This window comes from Scyliorhinus torazame, chromosome 22 (genome assembly GCF_047496885.1).
Source record: "Scyliorhinus torazame isolate Kashiwa2021f chromosome 22, sScyTor2.1, whole genome shotgun sequence".
NCBI lineage: Eukaryota > Metazoa > Chordata > Chondrichthyes > Carcharhiniformes > Scyliorhinidae > Scyliorhinus > Scyliorhinus torazame.
In genome coordinates this window covers 99,828,769-99,847,207 of record NC_092728.1, presented here as the reverse complement: position 1 = coordinate 99,847,207, position 18,439 = coordinate 99,828,769, and the positions used below count along the sequence as shown (strand labels likewise).

The 18,439-nt window shown below is 47.3% G+C and overlaps 1 protein-coding gene across 4 annotated transcripts in view; it reads left to right on the top strand.

Moving 5' to 3' along the window:
• Positions 1-18,439, top strand: part of camsap1b (calmodulin regulated spectrin-associated protein 1b) — a 140,378-nt gene that overhangs the window by 97,398 nt on the left and 24,541 nt on the right. For all 4 annotated transcript variants that reach the window (XM_072488726.1, XM_072488725.1, XM_072488727.1 and 1 more), the window contains 3 exons: positions 63-154; positions 2,919-3,003; positions 5,371-7,960. In XM_072488726.1, coding sequence (XP_072344827.1) covers positions 63-154; positions 2,919-3,003; positions 5,371-7,960 — 2,767 coding nt within the window. The remainder of the gene's footprint in view (positions 1-62; positions 155-2,918; positions 3,004-5,370; positions 7,961-18,439) is intronic.

Below are 18,439 nucleotides of genomic sequence, written 5' to 3'. Positions count from 1 at the left end.
TATGTTTGTGCTTAAACTGCAAGTGCTTCTGAAAAATTGATAATTTTTGTTCCTTTATGTAGCAAAGGAAGCCCTGCCTTCAGTCCATCCCACCCGTTATTGCCTTTAAGACAGAGACAGTTTAAATGTCCCCTATCTAGTGAAGACGACACAGGTAAGATGATCGCACAGTATTCAAGCTGCAGAATGAACTAGCGAATGAATTCTAGGAATGCTAGCTTTCTTCGAAGTTTGAGGGAGATGGGAAATAGAAGACAGACGGAATCCATTAATAGTTCAAATGGAAAAGTAGGGTAGCCAAGCTAATTATTTAAGGAGTATCTGAGCAATTTTGTAATTGCTTTAATTTATTTGAAATTTTGCTTTTGCCAATGTTTACAGACACTTGCAGCTTTAAAGTACGCATTCCACAATTTAAAAATAAATTTGAAATGGATTATTAGACTATTTTCATAATATGATGGAAAATATTTTTCCCAATACAAAGTCCTAATATAAAGTAAGTAGTTTCACATCAGGAGGTTAATTTGCTTTAGAGTTCTAAAATCATTTATAAGACTGGTATAAGGTGTATCTTTTTTTTCCCCAATTAAGGGGCAATTTGGCCTGTCCAATCCACCTACACACTACATCTTTGGTTTGTGGGGGGTGAGACCAATGCAGACACGGGAGAATGTGCAAATTCCACATGGACAGTCCTGGCTCCGGGTCCTCGGCACCGTGACGCAGCAGTGCTAACCACTGCACCACTGTGCCGCTCCCGTGTAAGATATATCATGACCAGTTTTCAGACCTGAGGAATTATTTTTTGTAAGTGAAGAAATGCAGTATATTTGGATGCCAACAAGATTTAAATTGATACAAGTACCCAGACCACCACGTCTGACTGTATTTTAAATTTATTTCCTCATCCATTTTTCTCCCTCTGCTCATTCCTGAATGTGTTGATCATTGCTGGTATATGGTTCCAGAGATACCAGTTTCCGTCTACATCATTCAAGAGGCAATTTGTTGTGTGAGCTTTAAATAATGAATGTCATCGGGTTATTCAGCTATGCGAGCCTCAATGCTGAACCCACAATGTTCTCCCATGAACAATATCAGTGGGCTCTGTTGAATAGCATTGAGCAGTGTGCTTTGCCTATCTGTTTCCTTTCTCCCTCCCCAAAATCCAGGAGGAGTGATCCCAATTCTAATTTTCCTACATCTATCCTAGCTGAAATCTACACAGACCAGGGATCAAGCCTGAAACTGCCCCCCCCCCCCTTTCCAAACTATAGGGACCATCTATGCATCAATAAAGTCTTTGTCATCAACAGAGCATATGTCTCAGCTTATAAATGATATATTATATCCAAAGTACTGCACAATGATTCTGAGCCGAGGCTAATCTGCAGATGAGAAAAATGTATTCTATATTTGTCAAGTTTATAATCATATAAGCATTCTTTAACCATAACCTATAATAATTTACCTTTCTAGTTATCATGTATGGTGGAATCAGGCACTTTCATGTAATGTAATTGTTGTTTTCATTTATGTAGTAGTTTCTTTATTTAACCTGATTTAGTTTTGCTTGTATTTTGGTTGTGAATGAAGTAATTTCCTTCGCCCTCATTTCCTGGCCAACCTGTCAGGCAGGTTAATTTCTGAACTATCATCGATCGGATTGTGAACTAGCTAAAGAAAGGTTTTCTCCTCAGTACTCTCTCTCTCTCTCTCTCTCTCTCTCTCTCTCTCTCTCTCTTTCTCTCTCTCTTTCTTTCTTTCTTTCTCTCTCTTTCTTCTTCTTATTCTCCCCCCCCCCCCGGCCCAACCAAGCATTGCCTTGAACTCTTACTTTCTCCCCGTTTCCCTTCCCTGAACCCGTCATTGAATACAGGAGTTGGGACGTCTTGAAGTTGTCCAAGACATTAGTAAGACCACACATGGAATACTGTGTTCCGTTCTGGGCACCCTATTATAGGAAGGATATTGTTAAACTAGAAAGAGTGCAGAAGAGATTTACAAGGCTACTACCACGACTTGATGGGATGAGCTATAAGGAGAGGCTGGATAGGCTGGAACCTTTTTCCCTGGCGGGTAGAAGGCTTAATGGTGAACTTATAGAGGTCTATGAAATAATGAAGGGCATAGATAAGGTAGATAGTCAACATCTTTTCCCAAAAGTAGAGGAGTCTAGAACTAGAGGGCAGGTTTAAGGTGAGAGGGGAGAGATACAAATGAGACCAGAGGAGAAATTTCTTCACACAAGAGTGTGGTGAGCATCTGGAACGAGCTTCCAGAGGCAGTGGTAGAGATGGGTACAACTTTTTCCTTTAATAAAAAAATAAAATAAAAAAATAGTTAGACAGTTACAATGGCAGGGTGGGTATGGAGGGATATGGGCCAAAAATGCAGGCAAGTGGGACTAGCTCAGCGATCGAAACTGGGCGGCATGGACAAGCTGGGCCAAAGGGCCTGTTTACATGCTGTAAACATCTATGACCTTCTCCACCGCCACTGGCCTAACGATTTTGCTCACATCCCCACCACCGCTAGGTTGTAAATTTAATTAAATAATCATCACCCTAATAACACAAAAACAGAAATTTTGAACGTTCATCTCCTCAAGCACTGCTCCTCTTTAAAACTACCCTTCCACCCTCCTGAAGCGTGAAGGAAGTATTGGTTAGGGTATCTGTACTGCAGTATTGTAGCTCTGTTTCTTGTGGCTGTGCTTGCACATTCGTGCACTATTTGCCATGTTTCAAATGAAGGATTAAGATATTTTGGCTATAAGTTAAATTAGTCAAAGAAATTCTGTGGACATAAGAAATGCTCTACATTTAGAGTCCAATTTGAATACCTTCAAAAGAAATTGTGCTGTAATGGGTTTTATATACACTGTTAGCATTCTTTTTATTTTCAATGTTTAGATACTCGGCATCGTTCAAATTCCTTAACTCGAGTTGACGGGAAGCCAAGAGGTGCAGTGTTGGCCTGGCAAGAAAGGAAGCCAAGGTAAAGACGGGGAATACCTTATTTTCACTTGTTTACGTTGTTAGTTGATGTTTGTCTTGACTGAAAAGTAAATTGTACTTTTCTCATTTAATATTAAACTTATATTGAATATTAACCAAATGGGTGGCAAATACTTGCAGTTAGAAACATTTGGTTGATCAAGTTTTCAGCTTGTTTTTAAAATTTATCACCTAGTCATCATTGTTTTTTGCACCCTGGCCTTGAGTTGGTCGTATTCACCTTGGCTCTGCTGCATAGTCCAATCTAGGGACAGATGCTATTAAAACATCTGTAATGGCTCAATGGATTTAAGCGTAGAGTCTCTGAATCTTATCAACCAGGTGAGGACTGACTTAGTTGCTGTCAGGATTGAAGAGCTACAATTGGCCTCCAGCCCTGGTGGTTTGTTCGGCACCTCACTGGAAATGCAGGTGTGTCAACATTAAGAGAGTCCAGGATTGGACTCTGCTGTGGTGCCCCTGTGGTTGAACCGCCTGCCAGCGGGCACTGCCAAAATGTATTAAGTAGATCTGTGTCAAATGTAAAAATAAAGATCTGCAGTGCTGCTTTTTATTCTCTTAATTTTAAAGAAACTTGTCTTCTGTGACCATATGTGCCCTAAAGATATATGCCCTAAAATAAGGGTATACTCTTATCTCGCTAAATGAAAATGCCCAAATCTATAGCTGTAATTCAAGACATGCTAAAATGAGACATAACAAGAACTGTAGCATAATGAAGCAGTTGTGTGCATGTGTTTTTGAAAATTAGTTTGCAATTTGCATTGATAGGATAAGGATTTAATGCATATTTGTCTTGTGATGTTGTAATTGCTTTAGAATCATAGAATCCCTACAGTGCAGAAGGAAGCCATTCGGCCCATCGAGTCTGCACTGACCCTCTGAAAGAGCAGCTTACCCTCGGCCCATTCTCCTGCCCTATCCCCATACCTCCACCTAACCTGCACATCTTGGGACACTAAGGGCCAATGTTAACTTGGCCAATCTACCTTATCTGCACACCTTTGGACTTTGGGAGGAAACCAGAGCACCTGGAGAAAACCAACACAGACACAGAGACTATGCAAACTCCACACAGGCAGTCACCCAAGATCGGAATTGAATTCTTGTCCCTGGGGCTCTGCAGCAGCAGTGCTAACCACTGTGCCACCGTGACATTAAGGAACAATTTTCACAACTTTTTTAAAAATAAATTTAGAATACCCAATTCTATATAACGCTGGCATTGTCTTTCAGCTAGCCTTATTCATTTTGGCACTGCAAAAACAAATCCTAAGATAAACTTTTATAAGGTCATGAAGGAGTCCACACCGAGTAGTTCAAACAAACCTTGTTTATTTACAATAACTATTATATATATATCACATGTATATAAGCCTGACAGATTGGCCAGGAAATGAGGGCTAAGGAAATTACTTCATTCACAACCACCTTATTTGCACACCTTTGGACTGCCCAGGTAGATCCCTACTGGGTCTGCCTTGCCAGTGCCAAACTGGTTGACTTTATAAACCATCTAACTATATATTGTTTAGAGGTCCCCCGCCTCCTTAACGGGGGAGCTCATATTCTGTAGGTTCACGGTGAAGTTGATTGCGCCCACTCCGTAGGACCCTTGCAGGTTATAACATCCACCAATTTTCAAATTAATTTGGTATTTTTCACTTCCCAGTTAAGTATGTTGTCAACCCATTTCCAAATAAATCCAGTTTTGCAGCAGACTTTTATTGTTGTCTACTGGCTCCCCCTGCAGCACGCAGCAAGCAAGACAAACATGCTGCATGGATTTGTGAAGATGAATCACGTTTCCCCAAAGTTTCAATTATTCACAAAGCTACACTGAAATAAGAGAGCTGTAACTAAGCATTTCAAAATCTTAGTTTAAATAACTTGTGTGTTTTCTATCCAAATAATGTTGCTGCTCAGAATTTGTGTATTTTTTCAGAAATGGATATAACTGGAGTGAATAAATAAGATTTTAGTATTCACCTTCACCTATTTCTGAAGTAGTTTCATTTGGTACCTGTCACAATTGTAATGGAGTTAATTTTCCTCTTTATTGAAAACTACAGTATACAACACATCCCATAGATTGGCTCTTTTTTCAAAGGTCTAAGGACAGAAAAAATTAGTTGATTTCTGCACCCTTTACAGTTGAATGCAATAATGCAGCCATTGCTGCGAGTTCTTCTTTGTTTGTAATTTTGCGTATTTTTCTAATTAATTATTAATATGATAAATCTGCAAAATATGTTTGTAAACAGTGCATCAGTAAATATATTTTCAAAATGCATAAATGTATACATTCTTCAGGTCTTGTGATGGGTGCTCCTAACTTTTTTTTCAGACCCCTGTCTCAGCCAACACCATTTAACCTTCATTACGCAACTGACAGCGACGTAGACGTCGGCTCTGGAGATAGCATCAGTCTGGCCAGGTCTATTAGCAAAGACAGCCTTGCATCTAATATAGTCAGTGTAACCCCGAAGCATCAGTCTCAGTTACTTTCTCCACCTGCAGAGAGTAATGGAAAAAGCTTGTTGAGGAATGTGGACATGGAAGATGAGGATGACGAGGAGCTTATAGCAATAATTAAGTCGGATGGGCAACTGGTTAACGATTCTGATCTTGAGTTACAGAGTGTTTCATCAAAAGCCACGAGTCAGATATTGCCATCAAAGTTGCCCAAAAGACAGCAAAATGATCTTGAAGTAGCAAACCAAACTGGCGGTTTCTTTTTAGAACCTTTAATGCCTGCAGTCTTAAAACCAGCCAAGGAAAATCTCCTCATTGTTAACAAACATGAAGAATGTGGAGAACGAAAATACAGACCTTTCTCAGCAAAGAGAATACCAGATGAACATTTACCTTCAACGCGCAAAAAAGCAGTGAATATCAATGCTGAGGCGGATATTAACAGGACTTTCACTCCCATAACTAGCTCTGACTTTATAGTCGTCTCAGATCCAACCAGTGAAAAGCCACTGCGACATCTGGAAGAACCAGGAGTCTCTTTAAGTCACTTTAGGCCTTTGGCTAGTAGTAGTGTTGAATCTTCAACTCAGGGGGAGTCTGGGGGCTTTTTCCTTCATACTGGAGACCTTGATGAAGAATTGGATGGTATGTCGATAAACAATACAACTATTGTAAGCAACAGTAAACCATGTGACACAACATGGACTATGAATATGCAAGATTCTGATTCGGAAGTGCTAGATATGGAAGAGGCTGATCAAGATCTGGTTCCCGATGAGGAGGTTCAACAAGTTAAAAGTGGGTACAGTGGGGAAGAGGAATCTAGAAAATTGCATCATGATATGAAGGTGAAAGAACACGAGGACAAGGATGGCGCCAGTGGGCGTTCCAGCCCTTGTCTGAGCACGATCTCTCAAGCTAGCAGCACGTCCATGACCAGTACCAGTATTAGAATGACCAGCTTTGCTGAACGCAAACTGCAGAGACTCAACAGTGCTGAAGCAAAATCCAGTGCAAGTAGCTCTCAGAAGACCACTCCAGATGGGTCAGAATGTTGCCCCTTACCCATGATGACATGGCGGCAGAAACGAGAACAGAGTCCTAACAGACAGACCAAAGACAGTGCTCAGATGCTAGCCTCTGAACTTGTTCAGCTTCACATGCAGCTCGAGGAGAAACGTAGGACAATTGAAGCTCAGAAAAAGAAAATGGAAACACTCTCTGCCAGACAACGTCTAAAATTGGGCAAAGCTGCTTTCTTGCATATTGTTAAAAAGGGGAAGAATGAAGGGATTCCCCAACCACTTAAGCCTGAATATTTCACAAAGGAAGCTGAACGTCCAAATAATGAGGAAACTGTTGCTAATGTATCCCAGTCCCCTAGAGCAGATGAGGATTTTGCAAGCCAAGAGGCCAAAGAGGATTGCTTAAAAGAGCTGGAAGAAGTAGGGGCAAAAGATTTGTGTGAGAAAATCACAGAAAACGATATTCAAGAGAGCATTGCAGCAGTTCGGCAGCGCTGGCTAAGGGAATCTTCACAGGCAGCTCATGATGTTGACAAGAACAAGGTGAATTCTAATGGTGGTTTTGAGGATGGAATGGCTGATGTTGATATTAATGAGTACAACCGGTCTATTGAGAAGTTGAATGAAACTCTGAGTAACCTTCAGTTTGAGATGCACAAGCTTTCACAGCAGCAGGAACTACTGATGAAGATTAAGGACCAGACGCCAACTGCACCGCTACAAAATGTTAATCGCAGCCTGCAGGACCAAAAGGTCAGGCAAGCGGTGCAGACTGCGGAATCACTATCGGCCACCGGGATTAGCCCATCGCAAGCTGTACGTAAGCAGCCACGTGGCACTCCAATGAAAAGTTCCCGCTCCGCAAGGCCAACAGAGTTAAAAATGTCTCGGGATTCTAAAATGCCAGGCTCTTTCCGTATTATCACGCCTACACATAGTGTAGAAACTCTACCCCATCTGCGACCCTTCCCAGGTAGTAAACCACTGAAGTCTGAGACTGATGATATTGCTGTTGATGGCAGTGTTAGGACTGGGACTTCAGAAGGCAGACCTTCTAAAGTTTCTGCAGAACATTCTTCTGAAAGGACAAAGGATGCTGATGGCCTCAAGCCGGGTGAAGAAAGTAACCAGCGGGCATTGGTGCTTTCTACATCCCAGAAAGACAGTCATAATTATTTCTATGAACAAATCAACACTGAGGCAGTAGTTAGCACCCCAAAGAAACTTGAATATCCATCGCTTATATCTTCAGATAGATCAGGGAAAGAGAATATTCCTATTGAGGAACAATCCAAAAACAAGGCAAACCTCATTGAAGTAGATATCTCTGAACTGAAGGCACCTGCAGAAGGCGAAACAGCTGAAAGCCAAGGCCTTTCCACCAGTCAAATGATCAGTGAGTCTGATCAGAAGTCGGGATTGGGCTTTTTCTTCAAGGTTAGTCCTAATTAAACTTTTAATTGCTTTGAACAATTTTTGAAAATTACCAGGAAAACTTGACTTTTAAACATGGTGGTCAAATATTTCTGGCCTCTCTTGATGCCCAAGTGCTCTGATCCTCATTAGTTTAGGCAGATGTTAAAGCTTCCATGCACTGTTCAAAAAAAAGGACACTTATCTCCCACATCCCAACCAGGATTACTCTCTCAACCAACAATGAAAATAGGTTAATTGGATATTCATTACACTGTTGTTTGTGGGATTTTGCCAGGTATTGAGTAGCTGTCATATTTACCTACATAACGACTATCATAATTTATTGCAAATGAAGTCTTTTGGGAACTTTCCACGAGATAATGTAAAATAAATAAATCACTATGTAAATACAGATGCTTTATCTTGTATGTGAGATTCATTTTATACACACACAAGAAAGAACACTTTTATTCGGCTACAGGCATGGAATTGTATAAGTTAGTATTCTGTGCAACACAGTTTGAGTTCCTCAGTAATTTGAATGGGATCTTATGAAGTGACTCCTTTTCATTTGGTTGCCATTAATGAATAATTTGAAATAACCTCTGCTCTTTGGGAAATTTAGATTTTCAGAACAGCGAGCTGAATTCTGGCTATCAGCCTGAGATCTGTTTGAAGTTTGTTTTATGTTGAAAGCCACAGCGAATATCTTGTCGCACAATATTGCTGGGCAGCTTATTGTTTTAGCGGGTTTTTAAAATATATTTATTAAGAATTTTGAAACAATTTTCAACCTTACAAACAACCCCCCCCCCCCCCGTAACACAAAAGAAAGAAAGCTTGCATAGCAAGACATGAACATGGCAAGTCAATATAATACAGAACTTTGTACATTGGATTCCTCCCGTACATTTCAGTTTTCCGGATCATTCATATATTTTCTTGCTCAAATGCCCCCCAGAAAAAAAAAAACCTTCCCCCCTCCCTCCCCATGGGTTGCTGCTGTCTGACCTTCATCTAACACTCCGCGAGATAGTCTAGGAACGGTTGCCACCGCCTGTAGAACCCCTGCGCAGACCCTCTCAAGGCAAACTTTATCCTCTCCAACTTGATAAACCCTGCCATATCATTTATCCAGGCTTCCACGCTGGGGGGCTTCGCCCCTTTCCACATTAACAAGATCCTTCGCTGGGCTACTAGGGACACAAAGGCCAGAATACCGGCCTCTTTCGCCTCCTGCACTCCCGGCTCGTCCGCTACTCCAAATAGTGCTAGCCCCCAGCTTGGCTTGACCCGGACTTTCACCACATTAGATACTGTTCTCGCAACTCCCCTCCAGAACCCATCCAGTGCCGGGCATGACCAAAACATATGGACATGGTTCGCCGGGCTTCCTGAGCACCTCCCGCATCTGTCCCCCACCCCAAAGAACCTACTCAGCCTCGCCCCCATCATGTGCGCTCTGTGAACTACCTTAAACTGCATCAGGCTGAGCCTGGCACACGAGGAGGAGGAATTAACCCTACTTAGGGCATCAGCCCACAGCCCCTCCTCAATCTCCTCCCACAGCTCCTCTTCCCATTTACCCTTCAGCTCCTCTACCAAAGCCTCCCCCTCTTCTTTCATCTCCTGGTATATCGCCGACACCTTGCCCTCTCCGACCCATATGCCCGAAATCACCCTGTCTTGAATCCCCTGTGCCGGGAGCAGCGGGAATTCCCTCAACTGTCGCCTCACAAACGCCCTTACTTGCATGTACCTGAAAGCATTTCCCGGGGGTAGCCCAAACTTCTCCTCCAGCGCCCCTAAGCTCGCAAACGTCCCATCAATGAACAGGTCCCCCATTCTTTTAATCCCTGCCCTATGCCAGCTCTGAAACCCCCCGTCCATCCTTCCCGGGACAAACTGATGGTTGTCTCTGATCGGGGACCACACCGAGGCTCCCATCGCACCCCTGTGCCGTCTCCACTGCCCCCAGATCTTTAGCGTTGCCGCCACCACCGGGCTCGTGGTGTACCTTGTCGGCGAGAGCGGCAGCGGTGCCGTCACCAGCGCCCCCAGGCTCGTTCCTTTGCAGGACGCCATCTCCAACCTCTTCCATGCCGCCCCCTCTCCCTCCATCACCCACTTACGGATCATCGCCACGTTGGCTGCCCAATAGTAGCCACCCAAATTCGGCAACGCCAGCCCTCCTCTATCCCTACTTTGCTCCAGGAACCCCCTCCTTACCCTCGAGGTCTTACTCGCCCACACAAAGCCCATAATGCTCCTGCCTACCCTCTTAAAAAAGGACTTGGTGATCACAATTGGAAGGCATTGAAATACAAAAAGAAACCTCGGAAGGACCACCATTTTAATCGACTGTACCCTGCCCGCCAGCGAGAGCGGCAACATGTCTCACCGTTTAAAGTCCTCCTCCATCTGCTCCACCAGCCTCGTCAAGTTAAGTTTGTGCAGGGCCCCCCAGCTCCTAGCTACCTGGGTCCCCAAGTATCGAAAGCTCCTATCCGCCCTCCTCAGCGGCAGGTCGTCTATCCCTCTTCCCTGATCCCCCGGATGCACCACAAAGAGCTCGCTCTTCCCTACATTGGGCTTATAGCCCGAGAAGTCCCCAAACTCCCTTAGGATCTGCATGACCTCCACCATCCCCTCCACTGGGTCCGCCACATACAGCAACAGGTCGTCTGCATACAGCGACACTCGATGCTCCTCTCCCCCTCGGACCACCCCCCTCCATTTCCCAGACTCCCTTAATGCCATGGCCAAAGGTTCAATTGCTAGTGCAAACAACAAGGGGGACCGGGGGCACCCCTGCCTCGTCCCTCGATACAGCCGAACATTTTTGCCAGCAATTTAGCATCTACGTTGAGGAGCGAGATTGGTCTATACGACCCGCATTGCAGTGGGTCCTTATCCTGCTTCAGGATCAAAGAGATCGTCGCCTCCGACATTGTCGGGGGCAGGGTCCCCCCTCCCTTGCTTCATTGAAGGTCCTTACCAGCAACGGTGCTAACAGGTCTACATACTTCCTATAGAACTCCACCGGGAACCCATCCGGCCCCGGGGCCTTCCCTGCCTGCATGCTCTCCAGTCCTTTAACCAGCTCCTCCACCCCAATTGGCGCCCCCAAACCAGCCACATCCCGCTTCCCCACCAGTATTGCCACCCCTCTATTCTTCGCATCCAGCCCCGAATGGAACACCTGTCCTACCCATCCCTTCCTTAACCTGACCTGATCTGCCACCTTCAGATGTGTCTCCTGAAACATGACCACGTCTGCCTTCAGTCCCTTTAAGCGCGCGAACACTCGGGCCCTCAAACCATCTAGCTCTTTTGCTCCCCCCATACTACCTCCGTGAGTCAGCTGACTTCTGCTGACCCCGGCTCCCCCGCCTTCCCGTTGATCTCCCCCGTGTGGGAATCTCTCCTCCTCCTTGCGTTCCTCCATCCCCCCCCTCCCTAGCGTGGGAAAAAGCACGTGCTTTCCTGAGCCAGCCCGGCCCCCTGTGGCGCAGCTCCTGTTGCGGCCTTATCCCAGTTTCCCCCATCCCCGAGTCTCACCTCCCTCCAGCACCGACGCCCACATTCCCCACAAGAGAAAAAAGAACTCTTCCCCCATCCCCATCCATCATCCCACCCGTGAAACATTCTTTACCCATATTTACAACCCTGTATACAGTCAACATCTCCCCCACAACCACAGCCCCTCAGTTCGAGTCCAATTTTTCGGTTTGGATAAAGGTCCAAGCCTCTTCTGGCGTTTCGAAATAGTGGTGTTGGTCCTGATAAGTGACCCACAGTCGCGCAGGCTGCAGCATTCCGAATCTCTCTCTTTTTTTTTATGCAGCACCGCCTTTGCCCGGTTGAAGCCCGCTCTCCTCTTTGCCACCTCCGCACTCCAGTCCTGGTAGACTCGGATCACTGCATTCTCCCATCTACTGCTCCGCACCTTCTTGGCCCATCTCAGGACACTCTTTGTCCGTGAAGCGATGGAACCTCGCCACTATCGCCCTTGATGGCTCGCCAGCCTTGGGTCTCCTCGCCAGGACCCGGTGAGCCCCTTCTAGCTCCTGGGGCTCGGAGAGACCTCTGCACCCACCAGCGAATGGAGCATCGTGCTCACATACGCCCCGGCATCAGCCCCCTCCACTCCTTCGGGGAGACCCAGAATCCGGAGATTCTTCCTCCTCGACCTGTTCTCCAGGACCTCGAGTCTCTCGGCCCACCTCTTGTGCACCGCCTCGTGCGCCTCCATCTTTACCGCCAGGCCCAGGATCACGTCCTCGTTCTCACTAGTTTTATCCCTCACCTCACGGAGCTCCACCGCGTGGGCCTTCTGGGTCTCCTTCAGCCCCTCGATCGCCAACAACATTGGTGCCAGCACCTCCTTTTTAAGCTCATCCACGCACCGCCTGAGGAACTCCTGCTGGCCCGGCCCCCATGCTGCTCGATCGCCATCTTGGTTTTTCCCCCTCGTTTTTGACGCTGCTCCAAAGCCTCTTTCTCCGTCGCTCCACCGCTAATCCCCGCCATACGACGTAAGGGGGACCTTACTTCACCTTCCCACACGGGATTCAATCAAAAAATTTCCGTTGGGGCTCCAAAAGTCTGTTATAGCGGGAGCTGCCGAAATGTGCGGCTTAGCTCCGCATTGATGCAACCGGAAGTCCTCATGCTCAGTTTTCTTAATCACAAATCTATATCTCTGTAACTAAACTGAGCTCAGAAGTTCTGTATTGGTCAGGACTTGACTCCTGGCTAGTACTGAACTTTTGAGTAGGACTTTGAAATCCCCAAAGTGTCAACTTTTACTAAATCATTGAACACTCCTCAAGAGAACTACGTAGAACGAAAACTCTAAATAGAAGTGTGCTTTATTTTCTTGCTGAGCAATGTTTTCATAAATCATATCGACTCCGATGTAAAGGTGAGGAATCACTTTACAGCAATCCATTCAAGTTAATGATGTGATCTTGACTGTGTAAATCCTGACGTGAAGGTCGTTAGCCTGTAACCCCTCTCATCCTTCTAAACTCCAACGCGTATAAACCCAAACTGCTTAATCTCCTCAAATGTCATCCCCGGAATCAATCTGGTGAACCTCCTCTGAACTGCTTCCAATGCCGCCACATCCTTCCTCAAATAAGAAGACCAAAACTGGACACGATACTGCAGATGTGGTCTGACCAATACCCTACATAATTGCAACAATACTTCTTTACTTTTATACTCCGGTCCTTTTATAATAAATGCGAACATTCCATTTGCCTTTCTTTTTTAAAAATATTTTTTTTCTCCTCCTTTTTCACATTTTCTCCCACATTTACACCCATCAACAATAAACAATAATCAGCAAGATATGTCAGTCCCCATAATAACAACCATCCCATCCGCCCACCAACCCCCAAACATCAGCCCACATGTTTACATAAACAAATGACAAAAAGGAATCCGGGATTACCTGTAGTCACCCTTAATCTACACACCCCACCCCCCCACCCACCCCCCAACTAATGTTCGATGTTATCCAGTTCTTGAAAGTGCATCATAAATAGTGCCCATGACTTGTAGAACCCCTCCGAGCTTCCCCTCAGTTCGAACTTAAACTTCTCACGGGTCAAGTATTCCAACAGGTCGCCCCGCCACGCCAGGGCACTGGGTGGAGAGGCTGCTCTCCATCCCAGCAGGATCCGCCTTCGGGCGATCAACGAGGCGAAGGCTATGATATCTGCCTCCGCTCCCGTTTCCAACCCTGGCTGGTCCGACACCCCGAATATGGCCTCCTGGGGACCCGGGTCCAGTTTCACACGCACCACCTTGGAAATTACCCTAAACACCTCCTTCCAGTACTCCCCTAGCTTTGGACAGGACCAAAACATATGAACGTGATTCGCGGGGCCCCTCCCCGCAATGCTCACACACATCCTCTACTCCTTAAAAAAATCGGCTCATCCTCGCCCTCGTGAGGTGTGCTCTATATACCACCTTCAGCTGTATCAGCCCCAACCTCGCACATGAGGTGGAGGCATTCACTCTCCGGAGCACCTCACACCAGACCCCCTCCTCTATAACCTCTCCCAGCTCTTCCTCCCACTTTGCTTTGATCCCTTCCAGTGGTGCCTTATCCTCTTCCAAAATAGCTCCGTACACCGCTGACACTGCCCCCTTCTCCAGTCACCTTGTCGTCAACACCTCCTCCAGCAATGTGGAAGCCGGTTCCTCTGGGAAGCTCTGTATCTCCTTCCTGGCAAAATCCCGAACCTGCATGTACCTAAACACTTCTCTCTGCTCTAGCCCATACTTCGCTTCCAGCTCCCTGAATCCTGCAAACCGACCCCGAAGAAACAAATCTTTTAGCGTCTTAATCCCCTTCTCTTCCTATTTCTGAAAACTTCCATCCCACCTCCCTGGCTCAAATCTGTGGTTCCCCCGAATCGGCATTTCCCTTGACCCTAAACCCAACCCGAAGTGTTGGTGAAACTGCCTCCAGATTTTCAATGAAGCCATTATTACCGGACTCCCTGAATATTTCCCCGGAGCTACCGGGAGCGGCGCTGTTGCAAGTGCCTTCAGCCCCGACCCCCTGCACAAACTCTCCTCCATTCTGACCCACTGAGAATCAACCCCTCTGACCCAGCTCCTCACTTTCTCCACATTCGCCGCCCAGTAGTAGTACAACAGGTTCGGGAGACCCAAACCCCCTGCCTGCCTTCCCCTCTGTAGCAGCACCTTTCTCACTCTGGCCACCTTCCCTCCCCATATGAATGAGGTAATCCTTCCCTCAATCGCCCTGAAAAAAGTCTTTGGCAGGAAAATCAGTAGGCATTGAAAAATAAAGAGGAATCGCGGCAACACATTCATTTTAACCACCTGTACCCGACCCGCCAGTGACAGAGGAAGGCCATCCCACCTTGCCAGATCGGCTTTCACTCTCCCCACCAAACTAGTGATGTTGTACCTGCGAAGCCTCCCCCACTCCCGGGCAACCTGCACCCCAGATACCTAAAATGAGTCCCTGCTCTACGGAATGGCAGCCCCCCCACCCGAGCCACCACAAAGTACTCACTCTTGTCCAGGTTCAACTTGTACCCCGAGAACTATCCAAATACCCTCAGTAGCTCCAATATTCCTCCTATCGGCGCACTCTGCTCCGACACATGCAGCAGCAAGTCATCGGCATATAAGGACACCCTATGCTCTATCTCCCCCCCCCCCCGCACTATTCCTTTCCATGCTCCCGAACTTCTCAATGCGATGGCCAACAGCTCAATCACAAGTGCAAGCAGCAGGGGGGGGGACATAGGACATCCCTGTCTCGTCCCACGGTGGGGAGAAAAGTATCTCGAACTGATATTATTTGTGCGGACACTCTCCTTCGGTTCCTTATATAATAGCTTTACCCAGTTCACAAACCTTGGTCCAATCCCAAACCGCTCCAGCACTGCCATCAGGAACCCCCATTCTACCCGATCAAACGCCTTCTCGGCGTCCAATGCCACAACTACCTCTGTTTCCTTTCTTTTCGCCGGTGCCATAACAACGTTCAAACCCCTCCTAATGTTCGAAAACAGCTGCCTCCCTTTAACGAACCCCGTCTGATCCTCCCCTATCACCTTCGGAAGGCACTCCTCCAGCCTACCCGCCAGTACCTTCGCCAACACTTTTACGTCCACATTCAGAAGTGATATGGGCCGATACGACCCACACTCCATTGGATCCTTATCTTTTTTTAGTAACAGGGAAATCGATGCCTGCCCCAAAGTTTGCGGCAACACCCCCTTCCCTATCGCCTCCTCAAACATCCCCACCATTAGGGGTGCCAACCTATCCTTAAATTTTTTATAATATTCCACCGGAAACCCATCCGGCCCTGCCACCTTTCCCGACTGCATCTTCCCAATCGCATCCTTTATCTCCTGCTCCACTATTGCTCCTTCTAATGTAGCCCTGTCCCCCTCCCCTAAGCCTCGGGTACTCCAACCCATCTAGAAATTCCTGCATCTCACGGTCTCCCCCGAGTGGCTCTGACTTGTACAACCTCTCATAAAACTCCTCAAAAACCTTGTTAATCAGCACTGGGGCAACCACCAACTTCCCTGCCCTATCCTTCACCTGAAGAATTTCCCTTGCCGCTGCCTCCCTCCGGAGCCCTGCCTTATCTCCATGTTCATAAACTGCACCCCTTGCTTGTCTCAGTTGGCGCACTGCCTTCCTGGTGGACAGTCGGTCGAAGCTCGCCTGTAGTTCCTTCCTCTTTTCCAGCTTCGCCGGGTCTCCATCCTCTGCATACCTCCTATCTACCTCCAACATCTCATCTATTACCCTCTGCCGCTCCAATCTCTCCTCTTTATCCACCCTGGCCTTAAACGAAATTACCTCACCTCCCACCACCGCCTTTAGAGCCTCCCAGACGACTGCCTTTGACACCTCACCCGTACAATTGAAACCTACATATTCCTTAATTACCTTTTCAATTTCTCACAGATTACTTGGTTCCCCAAAAGCCCCACATCCAGTTTCCACCCCGGTCTCTGCGGTGCCCCCTTCTCTAGCACCATATCCACCCAATGTGGAGCGTGATCTGACACTGCAATTGCTGAGTATTCCGACCCCTTGACTCCAGCCAGCAAAGCCTTCCCCACCACAAAAAAGTTGATCCGTGAGTATTCCTTATGGACCGCTGAGAAAAACGAATACTCCCGTTCCCTTGGGTGCAGGAGCCTCCAAGGGTCCACCCCTCCCATTTCCACCATTAGCCCAGCCAGCGCCATCGCCCACCCCTGATGGGACCAGCGAGCGCGGCAGTGCTCTGTCCAACCTTGGCTCCTGCACCCAAGTTCCAGTCTCTCCCTCTCTCTCTTCTCTCTCCTCCCCCCCCCCCCCATACACACACACACACACAATCAGCTCATGCGTGTCCAAGTCGGGAATAGCCCCAAACACCTTCCTCGCGAATCCCACATCGTCCCAATTGGGACCGTATACACTTAACAGCGCCATTAATCTCCCCTCCAGTGCCCCTGTCACAATCACACATCTACCCCCCTGATCTGCCACCACCACCTCCATCTGGAAGCGTACCCTTTTGCTGACCAGCACCACTAACCCTCGAGCCCTTCCATCAAATCCGGAGTGAAACACTTTGCTAACCCAGCCCTTTTTAAGTCTCACCTGGTCCTTCACCCTCGAGTGAGTCTCCTGCAGCATTGCTACATCGGCTTTCAAACTTTTAAGATGTGCAAGCACCCTTGACCTCTTGACCGGACCTCCTAGCCCTCTCACATTCCACGTGATTATCCTTACTGGGGCTCTCGCCCCCTTCCGCCCAGTCCCAGAGAAAGAAACACCAAAACAAACCCAACAATCTAACCCCTACAATTCACTAACATAACATTTAACCGTCGCAACACAGAACGCCATTAACTTGAACTCTGTAACAATGCAAAGAGAAGTAAATTTCAATACAAATCAGTAAAAAGAAAGTTGTAACATTTGTACATTTTCCAGCTGCTCAAACACAGTCCACAGTCTCTCTTCCAGTTCCGCTCTTCACGTCTGTCCCTAGCCTTCTGCCCTCACGAACGCCTCAGCCGCCTCTGCTGTCTCAAAATAAAAGTCTTTGGCGTTATATGTTACTCTCAACTTCGCCGGGTACACCACACCAAATCGCACCCCCTTCTTGTACAAAGCCGCCTTCACTCGCCCAAACGCCGCTCGTCTTTTTGCCAACTCCATCGTCCAGTCCTGGTAGATCCGAACCGCTGTACCATCCCACAGCACCTCACGCTCCTGCTTCGCCCAGCTTAATACTTTCTCCTTCATGCAAAACCTATGGAAGCAGATAATTACTGCCCTTGGCGGCTCGTTCACTTTGGACTTCGGCCTTAATGACCGATGAGCTCGGTCTAGCTCGTACAGGGTGGGGCTCTCACCCCCATCAGCTCCGCCAACTTCTTAGCGAAGTATTGCGTTGGCCTTGGGCCCTCTGTCCCTTCGGGCAAGCCCACAATTCTCAAATTGTGCCGCCTTGAGCGGTTTTCCAAGTCTTCCAGCTTTGCTCGGAGCCCTCTGTTAACCTCCACCACCCTCCGCAGCTCGTCCCCCATCGAGGTGACCTGGCCGCTGTGTCGTGTCACGGCCTCCTCCACCTCCTTCATCTTCTCACCCTGCTCTCTCACCTCGGCCAATACCTTTGCCACCTCCACCCTCATCGGGCCGATTGCCTCCTCCAACAATGACCTCAACACGACCGCCATCTCTTTCCTCGGGACCTCCATGTGCCTCACCAAACGTTTTTCCAGCTCCACCACCATCATCTCGGTCATCATCTCCACCGTAGGTAGTGCGGCCCCGCCTTGCAGCTTGGCTTCCACCATCCTGTCAACACTTTTGCTTTTGCTCGTCTTCTCCTTCGGCGGCGAACCCACGTTTCCTCCTTTCTTCGACGCTGCTTTTCGCATCCTTTAGCGGCTTATTGTTTTTCATCTTCTTTCCTTTCTC